Here is an 18,883-nt window from a genome sequence, read left to right as displayed (position 1 = left end):
CAGCTCCCCCCCCCCCCATTGACCATTTGTGTTGCAGATAACTCAGTTCTGTCCCCCTCCTAACATAAACCTCACCCCACCCCAAATAAATCCTGGCTATGTCACACACTAACAGGTGTGCACAGGTAGACCTTGGATAGGGCAAGTGGGAGGAGCTTGATGTGGGTGGAGTTGAGGGGCAATGGGGTAAGGGTCTGACTTGGCACAATGTGTAGGCCTTGTAGCACTCCCACTTTTCAGAAGCACCTGCTGGCAGCACTGCTTATTGCTAATGAAACAATACATGTAATCTCTCCTGCAGGAATTTAGTCTCGAAAACACACCTTTATGCATGTGTTTAATGTATTTTGTTGCGTTCCCACCATTTCCACAATGGAAAACTGTACTCCACACGTAAACAAATCCATAAATTGTTTCCCTGCTCCTGACCTTGCTGAACCCTCATGTTTCCTAGCTCCAAAAATATAACGGGGGGGGGGGGGGACGTGATGCAAAAATAGACCACAATATTCCAGGCATGGCACATGCTCCAGGGATCCACAACTGCAGCTCGCAATAAACTCAGCAATATTCAGATATGAAAATGACACCTTGAAGGAAAGCAGCATCAAGGGGTTTTTAATAAAATAAAATCTGGGGTCATTAATAAAATAAATGCATGCATTTTTTCCCCCACACTGTGCATTAACTCCCAACAAGGCGAGGGGTGGGGTGGGGAAATCTGCAGGAATTCAGCGGTTTCCCCTGAAAACATGCTTTATGGTGTGGTTCTCCCCCCCCCCCCGCCCCCCGCTCCTGCCGTCACTTGCTACAGAGCTCATGTGCTCTCCTAACCCTCACGTACTGGCTGGCCCCGATTTACAACCAGCTGGATCGTCACCCTCTTTTCTCTCGAGGCGTGCCCTAGGCATAAAACTCCTCTCTGCAGAACCATGCGAATCAAAAGCAGGAACCCCGCCATCTGCACCCGTACTAGAGGTTGCCAGGCGCGTCCAGCTGGTAAACAGTTAACTACTCCCCGCACGTAGAGAGAGGTTGCTCGCTTATTGTGTTGCTCGTAATTTAAGGATGACTACGGGAGGGGGCATGTTCCCCCCCCCTTTCCTTTCCTTTCCTTTCCTACCTGCCTTCCATGCAAAGGGTTTGAGCAACGTATCCATTGGCCAAAAAGCATACCGTTGCCATTCATCACGGGGGGGTAGGCAGCCGGGGGGCAGCCACTGAAAGCAGGCACACTTACTCTGGCAGAGCCGAGCTGCTGAAGGAATGGTCCTGGATGCTGAAGCAGAAGCAAGAAAACATCGGAGGGGCTGATCAGAAAGGCGGGCAGGCTGCTTTTCCGCCTCCTCCTCGGATCCTTCTCAGCGGCTGCAACCCATGCAGAGGCATGGCACGGCGAAGGCGAGATTATCCTGCGGGCGGGCGCGCGCGCCGGCTAGCTCGGCGTACACAAGGCTGTATCCTGGCCTCTTCTGCACATGCTCACCATCCGAGGACCCCCTGGGATTTCTGCGTGTCAGCCTTGCTGGAAACCACAACGCCCATCAGCCACTGCTGCTGCTGCGCTGAATGAAGGTACAGAAGCAAGGGCTAGGCGAGGAACGCGCCCTTGCGCGCGTCTTGGGGAACTGGGGGGGGGGGGGTGGGGAGAGGAGAGGAGGGAGCAGCCCGCGCGCGCACCTCGATCCCAGGCTTTTGGCGCGAGCCTCTCGCCACACTTGTCGGTCCCTGCGGTAGGTGCGAGGATCAGGATGGGCTCCCTTTCCTCCCTGCCGCCAGGATGAGTCATCTTCGGAGATTCCCTTTCGCAGGTTCTGCTCGGCAGCGCGACGCCTCCCGGGAGAGAGCGCGAGAAAAATATCCCGCGCCGCTTGGAGAATTAAGAGGAGGAGGAAGCGCGCTCACCATTGCAATTATGGCGATTCAAGAGGCGAAGTTGTTTCTCTGTGTGTGTTTTTACACATGTGGTGAGAGCGAACCATAACACTGTACAGTTGGAAGAGACCCCGAGGATCATCTAGTCCAACCCCCTGCAATGTACGAATCTCAACTAAAGCATCCAGGACAGATAGTCATCCAACCTCTTCTTAAAAACCACCAGCTCCCGAGAGAGTCTATTCCACTGTCAAACGGCCCTGTCAGAAAGTTCTTCCCGATGTTTAGTTGGAACCTCTTTTCTTGTAACTTGACGCCATTGGATTGAGTCCTACCCTCCAGAGCAGGAGAAAACAAGCTTTCTCCGTCTTCCATGTGACATTTGAAGATATTTGAAGATGGCGATCATCAGGGGGCATCTTACCCATAGAGGCTAGTGGCACGGGGTGCCAAGTTCTGGAGGGTGCCAGGGAAGAGGCGGAGGCTGGACGTGGCGCCTCCCGGCATCAGCTCACCACCCTCGCCATGCCACGCCGAAGCAGCGCTGCACCCATAGCCTCCATCTGCCATGGCCACCACGGCACAAAGTAGCCAGCTGAGCTGGGAGGTGCTGCGTCCAGCCTCTGCCTCTTCCCCGCCGGAGGAGCCACCCTCCAGCTGCTGCCCTCCTCCTCTAGCCCCATTGGCAGCGCTGTCCTCCCTTAAAAAAACTCTGGGAAACTGGGGGGGCACCGGAGGGAGCTTTGCACCACGGCGCCAGATATGCTTAAGACGGCCCTGGCGATCATATCTCCCCTCAAGTCTCCACTTTTCCAAGCAAAATATACCCAGCTCCTTCCATCGTTCCTCATAAGGCTTGGTTTCCAGACCCTCAATCATCTCGGCCGTCATCCTCGGCACACTTTCAAGCTTGTCAATATCCTTCTTAAAATGTGGCCCCCAAAACTGGACACAGGACTCCAGGTGTGTTCTGACCAAAGCTGAAGAGCAAACTAACTAAATGAATTTCAACAGAAGGTCATATTGAATCCTGACTCTGCTTTCTCCATATACTTGATCTTTCACAGGGGAAGAAGAAGAAGAAGAAGAAGAAGAAGAAGAAGAAGAAGAAGAAGAAGAAGAAGAAGAAGAAGAAGAAGAAGAAGAATTGGTGTTTTGGGAAACAGAGGTTGCTGCACTAAATATAGAACACCATGTGCACCTGCAGAGAATAATCTGTCTATATCCTGTCCCAGATCTCCCTCCCCCAAGAATAAATAATCTGAAATGTAGGTAGGACCGGCAGGGGCATACCTAGGGTTTGGCAGCTTGGCTGCCACCAAGGGTGCAGGCCCAGGAGGGCACAAAACTCTCACCTCTCTGCTCTGGCTCAGTGTGGCCTTTCCTCCCATCACCAGTCCAAAGGATTGGCTTTGCTTGCCCTCAGTGGTGTTGTCACCAAAATTTGATAGGTTTTGTGCCACAGTGATGTCATCACATTCCATTTACGTTTCCTGATAGGTTGGGATCACTTACAGAAGACAAAATCCCAGGTAAACACAAATGGCACTAAAGCAATAATCGTAAGGAAAACCAGAGGCTATAAATGCCTGCAAACACTTGGGGAGTGTGTGAGAGAAATTTCACTTTTTGGCAACCCACCCACCCCCTGGATATCTTGCCCTTAAAAAAAAAACCAAGGAAAAAAAACTATTTTACCTCAACAATATTCAAGGATGAAAATCAATGAAGCTCTGTTTCCTACACCATGTCTGTGCTATGTGATAAAGCCACCACGTACACTTGTAAGGAATATTTGTCTGAAGCCAGTGGAGTGTTCAGTCCTAGCAACAGAATAATGATATTTGTAATCTGGGGGAATAAAATGTTTGCTCAGCTGGTGCATAGGCAGCACAGTGAATACTAGAGAAATCCACATTCCTTGGTGTACAGGAAAACTGAGCATCTCTGCTTGGTTGCTTGTGGCATTTGATGTCAGTCCTACAAAGCATGATTCACAGCGCTTGCAGGCAGTAGCGGAAGAACCCTCTCTGGAACCGGGGTGGGACGCCGAGGGGCGGGGCAAACCACCCGGTGACACATGCACGGCAACCGTACAGGCTGCCACGCGTGCGCACTCCATATGGGCCGCTGCTCATGAGTGGCAGCCCGTACGGTTGCCGTGCGAGAGGCATCCCATACAGACGCCCATATGGACGGCGTGCAAGAGCGGCAGCCCGTATGGATGCCGTGTGAGCGGCGCTCATACCGACTGTGTGCACCCTTGGTTGCTCTACAGCTGGGGGGGAGGCAGGGGCCATCTTGTCACACACACCTCAAGTGGCACCCACGGCAGCCCGCCCCTTCCGCCCCCCCACTTCATACGCCCCTGATTGCAGGGCCTTTATTTTTATGTTATTTTCCACAGAGCCTAGATTACTTCTACTGAACTGCCCTCCACATTGTCCTAGTGACCGTTAGGGTTTACATTCTGTTCTGTAGCATAGAAGAATATTATTTCTGGGGAAATATTTTTTTTAAAAAAATCAAGGTGACTACAGTTGAAGGAATGATATGCAAGGAGAAGCCAAAACTGAGACTGCTGACTAGTAAACTTAAAAATATTTGCTTACCCCCCCACACACACACACCTGCAATCTTGGCTCCCAAACTATGGGAGTGCAAGAAAAAATAGGAAAAGCACCCCAAATGAACAAGATAAAAAGGAAAAAGAGACCCCAATTTTCACTGATGCAAATCTCTTAAAGTTCACTGTCTTTTGGACAGCTCCTTTGAGAGCTACAGTGGTACCTCGGGTTAAGTAATTCATTCCGTTCGTTCTTAACTTGAAACTGTTCTTAACCTGAAGCACCACTTTAGCTAATGGGGCCTCCTGTTGCTGCTGCGCCGCCGGAGCACGATTTCTGTTCTTATCCTGAAGCAAAGTTCTTAACCTGAAGCACTATTTCTGGGTTAGCAGAGTCTGTAACCTGAAGTGTCTGTAACCCGAGGTACCACTGTATTAACAAAAACAAAGGACAGCATTAATGCCAAGGGTTATTAAATCATAAATTGCTTTGGGGGGAAATCAGACAATGATAGTCCCTACAACCCCCCATTCACTACTTAAAAGAATTTTGAAGTCAATAATGAATAGGGGGAGGTTATGGTTATTTGTTATAATTCTTTGGCAGCTGTTAGGTTGGCTGCCTGGTGTTTTTGATCCAGGTTGCATTCACATTTAAGAGGGGGGAGGGGCTGAACTGCAACTCCCATCATTCCTGGCAACTGGCCATGCTTGCCGGGACATGGGAGTTGTAGTTCAGCAACATCTGAAGGGCCAAAGGTTCCAAACACCTGCCCTAAGCAAACCTTTAGCCTGAATCAGAGAAGGAGGTTCTTATCCTGTCTCACAGGGAAGTTGTGGCTGTAACTTAATGTATGCATTCAACAATTTAATAATTAGTACAATGAAACTTCATTGCCTTTGATCTTATGAGGCCATTTACTCAATAATAATTACTTGTTTCTGTTTACTACATGGGCAGGGTTATGGTTTAATGTGCACAGGTTGTTTACAAGACTTTGCAGAGAGGGATGAGAAATTCCAGAGCTTAAAATCTATGATTAATGAACAGATTCCACAGATTAAGTGATGAATGCTTTCAGCTCTGCTGAGAATATTACTTGTTTGGGTTTCACTGCCTTATAATTCTCCAGAATGGCCATGGGCCTCGCTTCCTGTTTGCAAATAAGGTTTGCGAGCAAATCTGCAGTTCTTCTCACTTCACTTTTTTTTGGGAAGAGTTACTCATATTTATACATAGTGCTAACAGCACTGACTAAAACCTCAAAGGAGAAATATTAACAATGATGTAAGATGCTGTAAAGGTGCAGAGTAGGAGATAAGAGTTTTAGCATAGAAATGACTAACCAGGATTTAAGGGTTTAAAAAAAAATAACCCACAGAGAAAAGCACACGAAGCATTATGGTTTAGTTTTTTAAGCAGAAACTTTGACTCTGTTGCACTTTGGCATTTTGCATTTGAAATCTCTGACATGGTAAAAGGGAAAGGAACTGGGAGTGTCACAAGAGTGACGTGTTCAGTGTTTCCACCAAATGAGAAAGAAGAAAAGTGCCCCCAGTGCATGGTTTAAGTTCATGACTTGCATCTACAAAGTCTTGAGCTCAATCTCCAGCATCATCAGTTAAAAGAATCCCAGGTTGCAGAAGAGGGAAGGGTCTTGCCTGAGTTTATGGAGAGCTGCTGACTTTGGGACCCTGGCTGAGGGTGATGGGAGTTTCAGCCCCAAACATTTGGAGGGCACAACATGGTACGGCTGGAGAAGACAATCCTGGACTACATAGACCAGGTGTGGGGAACCTCTGGCCCTTCGGGTGTTGCTGAACTATCATCATCCCTAGCCACTGGCTATGCTTGCTGGGACTTGTAGTTCAGTAACATCTGGAGTCCCAAAGGTTCCCCACATTGGTCTGTGCCAATGACCTGACATTATGCTATATAAGGCAGCTTTGTAGTTTGTCTCCACAATCTTAAACAAACTTAACTGTGTTAAGTACCACTGAATACAGTGGGATTTACATCTGAGTGAACAAGCCTAGGATTGTGCTATGAACCAGGTTATAGTTCTGCACCTGTCTCCCTTAGCCAATTCATGGTGGCTATGGACAGGGTAGAAGAGGAGGAGGAGTTTGGATTTGATACCCCGCCTTTCACTCCTCTTCAGGAGTCTCAAAGTGGCTAACAATCTCCTTTCCCTTCCTCCCCCACAACAAACACTCTGTGAGGTGAGTGGGGCTGAGAGACTTCAAAGAAGTGTGACTGGCCCAAGGTCACCTAGCAGCTGCATGTGGAGGAGCGGGGAAGCGAACCCGGTTCCCCCAGATTACGAGACTACCGCTCTTAACCACTACACCACACTGGCTCTCACACATGAAGGAAAGTGTCCTCTCCACTACCACACATCCATGTCAAGTGGTAGGTCCCTTAGTGAGTCTCCTGCTCCATGTCACAGTGAGACACTGAGGTAATATCCACCACCCAGGGGTATCTGGGGTGTCCCTGTTCACATACTGAGTTCAGTATGAATGCATACACATTTAAAGATGTCAGCACTGGCCTGTTGTTGTTTTTTCTCAAGTGGGCTTCTACATCTCTCCATTCAGTGTGCCTGTCTCTGTGTCCCATTTCTATGTGTGCGCAGTTTTGCTGCCCAAGTTGCTTTCTACCACACATTTCACAGAATGAGGACACGTTTTACCTCAAGACACTTGGTCATTTAACAGTTCAGGAAAAAAGCTTTGATCATGCATCCCTTTAATATATGTATTTTTTCCTTGCAAGTGTCAGGAGGAGGAAATTCTATTTCACCAAAAGCAGGTTCTCAGCAGAGCATGACCTAGAGGCATATATAAGCAAGAATCTAGAACAACCAAGACAAAAGGCAGCTCGCTAAAAATAACCCAGCTCTTCATTTTTCTCTATGTGGAGCATTGTGCCAGCAGGCTTTCTTATTCACTTCAATATAAGGAGGCACACACAACCTTTGGCACATCATGTCCTGCTGAAAAAGCTGAGGATTCTATAGGTAGGGCGGCCTTTTGGGCACAGAACAGCCCCCGCTGCCCCAAACACTGCCAGATCAGTAAGTATTGATATCTCCATGCTTGGGTATGGCTGAATCGGCCTCTCTGTTTCTTCAGCACATCTTACATAAATGCATCCACTGTAATGCAATAACGCAAGACAGATACATAGCAATTTAAATGTGAAGACAAACATCACACCTAAACAAATGGCCTTTTGTTGGACGCATATTACCCCCATATTCTGTATTGATCGCTTATCCCGGGTCCAACAGCTTCTCTCTCTGCTTGCTCTGGTTAACCATTAAATCAAGTTTTATGAAATCCAGGGGAAACCCAGAGAGAGATTTGCTCCACTTCCTAAACTGCTCTGAAAACAGCTCTTAAATGGGATTCCTCATACTTTTCCCTGGAGTTGCATTCTGGGGCAGTCCACCTCTTCACCTTCTATCCCTGCCTCCCCTCAAGGATAATTTTCCAGTTGTCTTTCCAACTTCTCAGCAGTGCTCTTCTGGTCCTTAGCATTGCTGACCTGACTGATCACATGATATATGCGCAAAACATGTCTGCTGCCTTCGCAGTTCATTGTTTCTTTCGATTTTGCCCTCGTTTGTTTTAAAGATCCATGCAGGTCCAGCTATGTGAACGTAATCCCTTCTCGATTCTCTGACTCGCTGTTTCTCCTACTCTCTGCCACAGCTGGGCAGAGCTGAAGGAAGAATAAATGGGAAAACACAGGCTTTCACAGATCTTCCTCAAGTAAAAGCTTAGGCAAAAATCCCAAGTACGAACACCCAGCCCTGGACCAAATTGAAAATGGGCCAAAGAGGTATGGACTTATGGGAAAGTGTGGCTGGGCCCTCAGTAACATAATCAGATCCCAATGTGGTTTAATATGAAGTTGGACTTCATTTAGAGAAGGATAGAAGAGATCCTTAATTTACAGAGAGTTCAGTACACACCCCACTCAGACCATTAGGTCCAGTCATGGCTGACTCTGGGGTTGCAGCGCTCATCTCGCTTTATTGGCCGAGGGAGCCGGCGTACAGCTTCTGGGTCATGTGGCCAGCATGACTAAGCCGCTTCTGGCGAACCAGAGCAGCGCACGGAAATGCCGTTTACCTTCCCGCTGGAGCGGTACCTATTTATCTACTTGCACTTGATGTGCTTTTGAACTGCTAGGTGGGCAGGAGCTGGGACCGAGCAACGGGAGCTCACCCCGTCACAGGGATTCGAACCACCGACCTTCTGATTGGCAAGCCCTAGGTTCTGTGGTTTAACCCACAGCGCCACCTGCGTCCCTACTCAGACCATCAAGAGGCCCCAATTTGTTTTATCATTACAGATTTTGCACAGTTCTATTAAATCCAAATTGTGCAAAAGTGCATTTATTTTTAAATAAATGAACAAGCAAATTGCAGTCTGATCCTGCAAGGTAACGGGGAATATTTAAGGAGGAGGCCGAAAACAAAACATAAAAAGGTAAAGGTACCCCTGCCCATACGGGCCAGTCTTGACAGACTCTAGGGTTGTGCGCCCATCTCACTCAAGAGGCCGGGGGCCAGCGCTGTCCAGAGACACTTCCGGGTCACGTGGCCAGAGTGACATCGCTGCTCTGGTGAACCAGAGCCGCACACGGAAACGCCGTTTACCTTCCCGCTAGTAAGCGGTCCCTATTTATCTACTTGCACCCGGGGGTGCTTTCGAACTGCTAGGTTGGCAGGCGCTGGGACCGAGCAACGGGAGCGCATTCTGCCGCAGGGATTCGAACCACCGACCTTTAGATCGGCAAGCCCTAGGCGCTGAGGCTTTTACCCACAGCGCCACCCGCGTCCCTAACAAAACATAACCCCAGGTTATTCTCTGCCAAGCTCCACTCAGAAGCAGAATATCAATAAAGATGGTGAGCAAAAAAAGGGGGGTGTCCTTCATTGAGCATGCAGAAAAATCATATCCAAATGACCCAAATGCAAGATAATGCCCCTGTCTGGACAAAGCCATGATCTGCCCATAACATTTGGCCAACCCTTCCCAGTCAGGGATAAAGTTTTTCCTAATTTTTCATTTGCTTTGTTTTATCTAATGTAAATATTCAATAAAACAGCCTACTTTTGATACATGGTTGTAATGCTATCAAGAAAATACTCTTAATGAAAGGCAGAATTAACAATTATTCTTAGGAGAACAGGCTGTATCCATGTGTGCCAGAAAAATAAGACAGCCACCAGAAAGTAGTAGAACTGGATGACTCAAATAAATGACTCACAAGTTGTGACTTGAGTCGGCACCGTTCCTTCAAGACCTGCGCTTTGAACCAAATGCCGGTTAGGCATTAATAGCTGTTCAAATCTCTTTGCACTCCAAATCTGTATAGGATAAGCAAGCATTTTACACTGTTCTGAAAGAGGAAGTGTAAGACTTATATTGGACCAAGATTAGCAGCTCCCAGTTCCATCACTGTTAACTCACTGTCTGAGTTTGACATAGTGCTTGGATGGTTTTAACAGTTCCACTTTAGGACAAAATGGCTTGGAGGTGCAGAACACATCAAGTGAGTCAGACTGTTAAATGTGCTTCCATCATGTTGAAGGGGCCATTCATTGCTGAGTCACCCTGGCAATGCAACTATGAGTTACAGCCAGAATTTCCAACAGCCCTCCGCTCATTTAGGGAGGGCAGGTGGGATCACCCATGTAATTCCCAGTCTTCCATATTTCAAACCCTATACAGTATGTGATTGTGCCCCACAGCTATCTCTCTCTCAACTCAACGGTTCTGCATGCAGGTTGAACGTTGCTACAAATCAAATGGGACTCTATACTAGGCAAGCATGGGCAAACTATATCCCTTTGTTTAAAAAAAAAGATATAGCTGGGAAATGTGCTTGTTCCATGCAGCTAACCTCACAATAGTTATTGCCATCATTCACTCTAATAGCAAATTATGCTGATTGAGTGCCAATAGGATTGAAGCCATAACAGGGTGACTAAGAAACAAGAAGGGAGGTATCAGTATATTTTTTAAAAAGCTTTAGGAATATTTTTCAGGATGGGAAGACAGCAAAATTGATGTACGGTAAGTTTTTTTTATTACAAAAAAACCCACACAAGGAAGCCTAAATACATTTGGGGGGGGGGTAGTGTGGAGAGGCTGGGGGAAAGGAAGAAAGAAGAGAGATTTGTTTTATTGATTTAGATAATTTTTATATATTAGGAGGAAAACTATAAGCAGTTTTCAAAAACATGAATAAGGATCAAATATGCAAAAGACAAGAACAAAAATCCACATTGTAGAACACTGTATTTCACTATGATTGCAAATAAATGCTCTTGAAATGCATTGCTGTTTGACAATTTAACCTTGACTGCATCTAAGAACAAGCCTCTGGAGCTTGATGAATCATCCCTCCTCCAGGAATGTCCATACAGTATGTCACACTTTCAAAGGCCCACTTAACAGTAGTACCCTTTTCAATTCTTTCCTAATTTTAACCAAATTTAAAATGCCTTCTTTTGTCACCATTTTGCCACCACCTCTCTGCCTCTTGAATGCACGATGTGCTTCATGGGCCATCCCTTCCCCACTTCTGAAATGGCCCCTGTAGCTCCCCCCCCACCCCCAATTCCCACAGAGCTACAATTCCCAGCACCCTAAGCGAACAACAGCTCCCCAGGGTTTCAGCCAGGAGCCTCTCCAGCCATATCTGGAGACACCAAGGGAATTGCAAACTAGGAGAGCACTGACCCACTTGCCCTGATTGTGAGCTTCCTGCAGGCGTTTGGTTGGCCACAGTCAAAACAGGATGCTAGACTAGATGGACCTGGGGCCTGATACAGCAGGAGCGTGGAGACAACAGAGGAAGGGAGGGAGGGATACAGGAAGTGGTCTTATACCGACCCAGACCATTAGTCCACCTACCTCGGCCTTGTCTACACTGGCAGTGGCTCCCTAGGTGGGAGTCTCTCCCAGCCATACCTAAAGACACTAAGGATTGTACCTGGGACAATTTATTCAAGCAGTTGCTCTACCTACTAGAGTACAGTCCTTCCCTAACATAAGAAGGAAGGCAGTGATCACCCAGTCCAAACAGGAAGCTTTCAATAGTCCTTCCAGGTTTGAAGGGCCCAATGACCAGCCTAGGTGGGTAGGACCAATAAGGAGCCCAGTAAGAGGCTCCAAACGTGTTTTTTTTTGGTCCACCACATGGTCAGTTGCGTAGAGAGCCAAAGATTCCCAACTCCAGCGACTCCTGGCAGAGTGCCGAGACTGACTGCAAATCCCTGCCAAGTATACACTGAGCGGACAAACCCCATGGTTCACTTCCACAGAATGTGTGAAACATCACTGTGTTCTCTTAGACCCAAAGATTCTTCTGCAAGATAAATACCTTGTCAAAGCCAGAGGTGCCAGCTTGCCCATAAAACCAATTGGGACTAATCCGCCTTGTTGCAAATCAGCCCATGGCCCCGTTATAAGGTGAACTGCAAGCACAAGTTCAAGCCATTCCAGTGAGGAGCATCCTATTTTTATTGAACCCAAGATGCAACAGAAAATATGGCCGTTGCTGTTAAATGTGTGGAGAGGTGGGAGGGATAACTTCCATCCTCTGGCACATTTATTATTTTCTAGAGCAAGGTGTACTTGCCAAATTATGTAAAGGCTGTGTGCGAAGCAGCGATCAATCACCCAAGCAATACCCCCAAGACCAATAAACAGACCCAATGATCATCAATTATTCACAACATGAAAGCATGGTGCGCTACCAAGCAAGACTAGCTCATATTTCTTTAGTCAAAATACATTTAGGACCCGAAAGATTTTTAATCAGAGAGAGAGAGAGAGAGAGAGAGAGTCCCACAGTTCTCTTACAACAGTGACTTCCAGAAGCACCTGGGAAGGTTGAGTAGCTGCCCAGGTCTCGTGTGTTAGAAGATTTGCCTCGCTGGATCAGATCACTGGTATATCTAGTCCAGGATTTTGTTCCCAGTAGTGGCCAGGAGCCAGATGCCTCATGGAAGTTCCTTAGCCAAGCATGTTTGGAGCTCTTAAGTGGTACATCCTTCAAACTATGTGTCAAAAAAGAGGAGGGCATTTTTTTTGGCCCATCCACTTGTGAGGAACCTCCTGCTCACCACAGTGGTGGGCTGGGTGCAGACCCGGGGGGCGGGGGGGGATCAAAAATTATGCATATGTACTCTGGCTCAGAGTGGCCCTCCCACGTGCTCAGACAGAGTCGGGTACATTTTATGTATTTGCATATTTAATACTACATCTGTTTGGGCCCTCTGCCACTAATCTATAAGGATTCCTAGATGGAAGGAAGGAAGGAAGGCCAAGATGGCAACTCACAGAGTTTCAACATGTGGTTCTGTTAGCTCATAGATGCTGCTCAGAGCTAGAATGATGGCACACAGACGTGTAGGCCGATACAAATTCTTCTATTAAATTTCAGTGATCTGCAAAGTATCATTTTCTCCCACCATATGTGATTGATGTCTCAAAGGTACTGGCATAGCTTCCCTGCCTCTTCAGATCTTTTGAAGGAAAGTCATTTATAAAAAAAGAAAGAAAAAAGTTGGAAACACAAAATTGCCTTTGAGCCCGAGTCTCAGAGGGAGACAAAGGGAGAGTGTTATGAGTTTGTGGGTGCCAGACCTCTCTGGCCCTGAACCCAGCAAGTGTTATAGCTAATCAAGTCTTCAAATTTCAGGAAATAGCCGGATTAGCCTCCTGGTGAAGTGCAAGGAGACCAAAGGCAGGTGCTTTGTAGGTCACAGCAAATGGGTGGAGCCCGACAGTGGTTTGATCCCATGTGCATTTACCTCAAAATAAGCTCCATTTATTTCAATGGGGCTTAACCCCAAGTAGGATAGGATTGCATCCCTAAGCGAAGGTAATTCTGTTGTATTTCTGCATTCAGGATGGGACTGACTACTCTAAGACATTTCAATCCTCTTAATTCCGGATCTTGAACTTATTTGAACTTATTTGAAACAGTGAGACACAACAAATAGCCCCACAAGTCAGTTGTGCAACCCCATGAAGTGCAACCCTGTTGTGCAACAGCCAGACACAGTGGCCTCATGAGCAAATGTCACAGTGCAGAAATGGTTGCATATCCAACCCAATTCTAAACTGAATTGGCGCACCGGTCTTTTAACTTGCTTGCTGTGTGATAGCAATATTATTTTAACCAATAAAAAAATAAAAAAATGCCTCTACCAGGTTACATTAAATAGCATAGTCTCCAGGGATCACACATAGCTCCAGTTCAAAGTAATAGAAGTTAGAATCTAATTATCCAAAAGGCACAGGGATATATACATTTATGGTCTAAGGTTTTTTGGGTTGTCCATTTTGTGGTTACCAAGTTCCCTGCTTAAGAAAGGCAGACACAGAGGCTGGCACTCAGACAAAACGTAACTGTCTTTATCGATATGGTGATATTGCTGTACAGAAGAAGACGCATGAGTGCCTCATCAACCTGTGATGAGCAAATCATCTTCAAATTAAAAGCACAGTTGAAAAGTAGAGAGAAACCTCCAATAAACAGTAAGCAAGATGTCAAACTTCAGGACAAACTAAGTCAAGACGTCACACATTCTATAAAATTCAAATCCACTTTTCTACGCAAAGCAGAGATTACAGCGAAACAGGGGGAAGGCTATCACCACATGATGTAATTAAAGGTGCAGCTCAACCTGTATCTGTACTGTATCAGGAGGTAGACGCTCACATGGGTCTTGTCCATACTAGTGCAAAATGCGGTTTTGCACCTGCATGTCTCTGCATTACTGTTGGAGCAATGTTGTGCTAGATCTTTTCCCCTTGTTAATAGCGTCCCCCCGCCCCTTCAATCCTGGCTGTTTTGGACTTTCCAAGCAGTGGACTGTATTGCAGAGAAATATATGAATATACGGTATATAAAAGGTAAAGGGGACCCCTGACCATTAGGTCCAGTCGTGACCGACTCTGGGGTTGCGGCGCTCATCTCGCTCTATAGGCTGAGGGAGCTGGCGTACAGCTTCCGGGTCATGTGGCCAGCATGACAAAGTCGCTTCTGGTGAACCAGAGCAGCGCACAGAAACGCAGTTTACCTTCCCACCAGAGTGGTACCTATTTATCTACTTGCACTTTGACATGCTTTCGAACTGCTAGGTGGGCAGGAGCTGGGGCCGAGCAATGGGAGCTCACCCCGTCGTGGGGATTCGAACCGCCAACCTTCTGATCAGTAAATCCTAGGCTCTGTGGTTTAACCCACAGCGCCACCCACGTCCCTTGAAATATATATATATATATATATATATATATATATATATATATATATGCTTTCGTAGATTTTCACGGGTACAGGAATGCAGGTTTTGGTGTCCTCGGGTGTCTTCCCGTGTAAAAGTTGGGGTGTCTAGGCGACGTTTCGACGAGGTCTCACTCGTCATCTTCAGGCTGGTGCTTTCGGCTTCTTGTTACTGGAACAGAGCAGGATCTCAGTGTTTGAGTTCCTATAAATACTGTTGAGGAGGTGTGGCCTCTAATGTTCTTGGGCAGAGAGGAAGTTCCCAGGCTAGTGTGCCTTTTCTTCTTTTGTTTCTTAATTACTTGAGGGATATCTTGAGTGATTTCTTGAGTTGTATCCTGAGTACCACTTAGGTGGGTCATTAGGTGTGGATTAGTTGCTAAAGCCTTTGTGTCTTGACCTCTTGAACTTTGTGAAGAGTTTTTCTGGGAAGATGGTTGTACTGCATTTTGTTGTGCTCTGGCTTGGCTTCGTGTATAGGGGCGAGCTGTGGTTTTGTGGTCTGTGCCAGCCAGATCTGTGTAGGGATTGCAGGGGGGTGCAGCATCCGGAGGTGCCACCATGGTTTGGCTACTGGATGGTATCTGTAATTCATCTGTGGAGAGGGTCTGGGTTTGGGTCTGGTGTGGTTGATTGGTGATGGCGTTCTGTGTGCCTCTGGCTCTGGTGTCAGTTTTTGTGGGGAGGGCTAATTTCCAGATGTCTTTAACATGGAACATCACCACAAGAGAATAATCATGGAAGCCATCGAGATAGAGAAACACCCTCACAACATGAACAAGCGTGACGACACATCCCGCTTGCCAGACATCTGGAAATTAGCCCTCCCCACAAAAACTGACACCAGAGCCAGAGGCACACAGAACGCCATCACCAATCAACCACACCAGACCCAAACCCAGACCCTCTCCACAGATGAATTACAGATACCATCCAGTAGCCAAACCATGGTGGCACCTCCGGATGCTGCACCCCCCTGCAATCCCTACACAGATCTGGCTGGCACAGACCACAAAACCACAGCTCGCCCCTATACACGAAGCCAAGCCAGAGCACAACAAAATGCAGTACAACCATCTTCCCAGAAAAACTCTTCACAAAGTTCAAGAGGTCAAGACACAAAGGCTTTAGCAACTAATCCACACCTAATGACCCACCTAAGTGGTACTCAGGATACAACTCAAGAAATCACTCAAGATATCCCTCAAGTAATTAAGAAACAAAAGAAGAAAAGGCACACTAGCCTGGGAACTTCCTCTCTGCCCAAGAACATTAGAGGCCACACCTCCTCAACAGTATTTATAGGAACTCAAACACTGAGATCCTGCTCTGTTCCAGTAACAAGAAGCCGAAAGCACCAGCCTGAAGATGACGAGTGAGACCTCGTCGAAACGTCGCCTAGACACCCCAACTTTTACACGGGAAGACACCCGAGGACACCAAAACCTGCATATATATATATATATATATATTTTCAATCAATCAATTAATAATAATAATAAATCTGCCATTATGGTGATCTCATTGAGGAACTGCTGATCAGCTTCTGAGGTACCCCAGGTTCCTTTAAAACAAAGTTTGAAAACTATGGTCCTAAAGCAAGAATGTACCTCAAACAACAAATCAGCTACACCAGAGTCTAGTCCTTAGATTTAAGAGGCTTCCGATCAATTTTACATATGGCTTTGGGGGAAACAAGTATTTTCATATAATGTCACAGGGAGTTCATGGTTAACTGGGAATTGCCTGTGGCATGTGCCCATGTTCTCAAACACGTTTTCAAATACAAATTTTGGAACATATTGTTTCCATATTGCGCATACTGAAAATCACAATGCTTATGTTCCAATATTCAATATCCACTAAAATAAAATGCTCACGTCCCTGTTCTTTCCAAAGCACCATGTACATAGATTATGCTATATGAATAAATGATAATATGCCTGCGTAATACAGTTTCTACGGTGCCAAGAAGTTCTGAACTCTTCCTTTCTCACATGGAGTGAGAATTTCAAAGCAGAACCGTGACTCTCTAGAGAGACACTTGTTAACAACGTTTCCAGCGCTGTGGAGATACACCATTGTGAATTATTTAAACGCCTTTAAAAAGAGCAACAGAACCCTTAATGTCACATTTTATGAGGGAAAACATTATTCAGTTCTTGGGTTAACAAAAGAAAGAGAAGCAAGGGGGAAAGCACCTAACTTTCCACTCCACCCTCAACTGTGTCAGTTCTTTAGCTGAACACACTCTGCTTCATCGCAACTCTCACAGGCAAAAAAGGAGCAACATCAGATGGAATGACCTGGTCAGGGTGATGATGTCATGGCATCTTTGCCCTGACCAATGGGAGGCCAGGCTGTGAACAAAGGAAGATGGAACTTGAGAGGAATTTTCAGTGAAAATGGCAGTTAAGAGCCTATGGTAGAAAGATGAAGCAAAACAAAAAGAACTGAGGAAAAAGGACTCAAGAAGTGGGTGAATTTAAGCTAGAGAAGAAACACCAGATTCGACAGGAGGGGGGGGGATTCATTTTAGCATCCAATTACCTCAAGAAGGACCTCAGCACAATAAATTTCAATGAAATACACAGCGTGCCAGCTTGGGTCTGAAAGCAAAAATAAACACATGTAACGGCTACTGCCACATTTAAGCACAAAACTGCCCCAGTCATGGGCATAGCCAGGATTTTTGCTAGGGGGGCAGGCTTTTTGTTTGGGGGGGGCAGAACCTCAGTTTGCTATGTATTTTTATTGAATTTTATTGATTTAAGGAGGCAACCACCCCTCCTTGGCTACACCCATGGCCCCAGTCATGTAGAATAAGCTGGAGAGGGCCTGATTTTAATACCTATAACATTTCATAGATGAATTAACAACACTGTGTAAGCATTACCTTTTCCTCTGGCTCCAGTAGGCTTCCTTCCGCTCCCGATGTCTGAACCTGTGTCCACACAATGTTTATTAGCCACCATCCATATCCCGTAGTTCTTGAGGAATACTGCAGTTTGATGCAGTTCCCCTCCAACCAGCTCCCACCCAGTTTGAAAACAATAAGCCACAATCACTTCACAGTTCAGCTGAGGTGTGTTCCTGTGAGGCAGCTGTTTTGCATGTGCAATCACAGCTTAACGAAGAGAGGCAGGTGCAGGTGCCAGGGAAACAAACAGGTAATGTGCATAGGACATCCCACTTCGCTCTCTGGTTTGTGCAGCAACATGCAAATGTGTCTTGAAATGCCATGTAGGGAAATGGCCTGAGTCTTAAGCTGCTAATGATCACACAGCCTTAGATTAGTTTTATAGCTAAACTGTCTCTTCCAATGCTTTTCTTCTCTCCACGCCCCCCCCCCCCCGCCACATTTGCTATCACTAGAGCCGAAGATGGATTTAAAGGGTAGGGGTAAAGGGTCTTTTAAAAGCTCTCTTTAAGGGGTTTTTTAAAGGTTCAAAATGAGTAACAGGTATACTTGTGCACACATGGATATTTAGGCCAGACATCAGGTGCAATAGTAAGCTGATTCAGATGGAACACCAAATCATGGTTTGATGTGAGACACATGAGGGGACACTGAGACCTTACTTTTGTGTTCTCCCCTCCTCATACATGGTAATGCTGTGTCTCCAAACCATGGTCTGGCATTCATCTGAATTAGAAATTCATTTATATGTAACTATGTAGGCCACCTTTTGGTGCATAACCCAAATATCATCTTCTCCCATATATATCTTACCTGGATCTCTTCGATGTCCTGCTTGCTCCAGGTGCCTCTACTGAATGAAGTGACCACAAAGTGAAGTAACCACCAGAGCCTTTTCAGTAGTAGCACCCTGGTTGCAGAGTAGCCTTCCAAGAAAGGCTCACCCAACATCATCTTTGTGATCTTTTTTCATCCCACGTAAATATAGTTCTGTTCATCCAGGCCTTTTAAATAGCTTAAGTGGTCTGGAACCTTCACACACACACACACACACACACACACACACACACACAGAGAGAGAGAGAGAGAGAGAGAGAGAGAGAGAGAGAGAGAGAGAGATTTTAATTGTGGCAGTGGTGCACCAAATTCTGTTTTGTTCTATTTATCTAGCTCTTTCCCTTTTAATGGTTTATGTTTTGTATTA

At 46.3% G+C, this 18,883-nt stretch overlaps 1 protein-coding gene across 7 annotated transcripts in view; it reads right to left on the bottom strand.

The window, feature by feature from the left end:
- Positions 1–18,102, bottom strand: part of FAM13C (family with sequence similarity 13 member C) — a 76,081-nt gene extending 57,979 nt beyond the window's left edge. For 3 of the 7 annotated variants that reach the window (XM_028729307.2, XM_077930571.1, XM_028729309.2), the window contains exon 1: positions 1,241–1,795. In XM_028729307.2, the coding sequence (XP_028585140.2) occupies positions 1,241–1,302 (62 nt within the window). In that variant the 5' untranslated portion in view covers positions 1,303–1,795. Of the gene's footprint in view, positions 1–1,240; positions 1,797–17,655 lie in introns of those variants that run through there. The other 4 variants (XM_077930572.1, XM_077930573.1, XM_028729310.2 and 1 more) reach the window with 3 other exon arrangements.
- Between the last annotated feature and the right edge of the window lie 781 nt (positions 18,103–18,883).

Source organism: Podarcis muralis, chromosome 6 (assembly GCF_964188315.1).
Source record: "Podarcis muralis chromosome 6, rPodMur119.hap1.1, whole genome shotgun sequence".
Classification (NCBI taxonomy): Eukaryota; Metazoa; Chordata; class Lepidosauria; order Squamata; family Lacertidae; genus Podarcis; species Podarcis muralis.
This window is presented reverse-complemented; position numbering and strand designations above follow the sequence as displayed.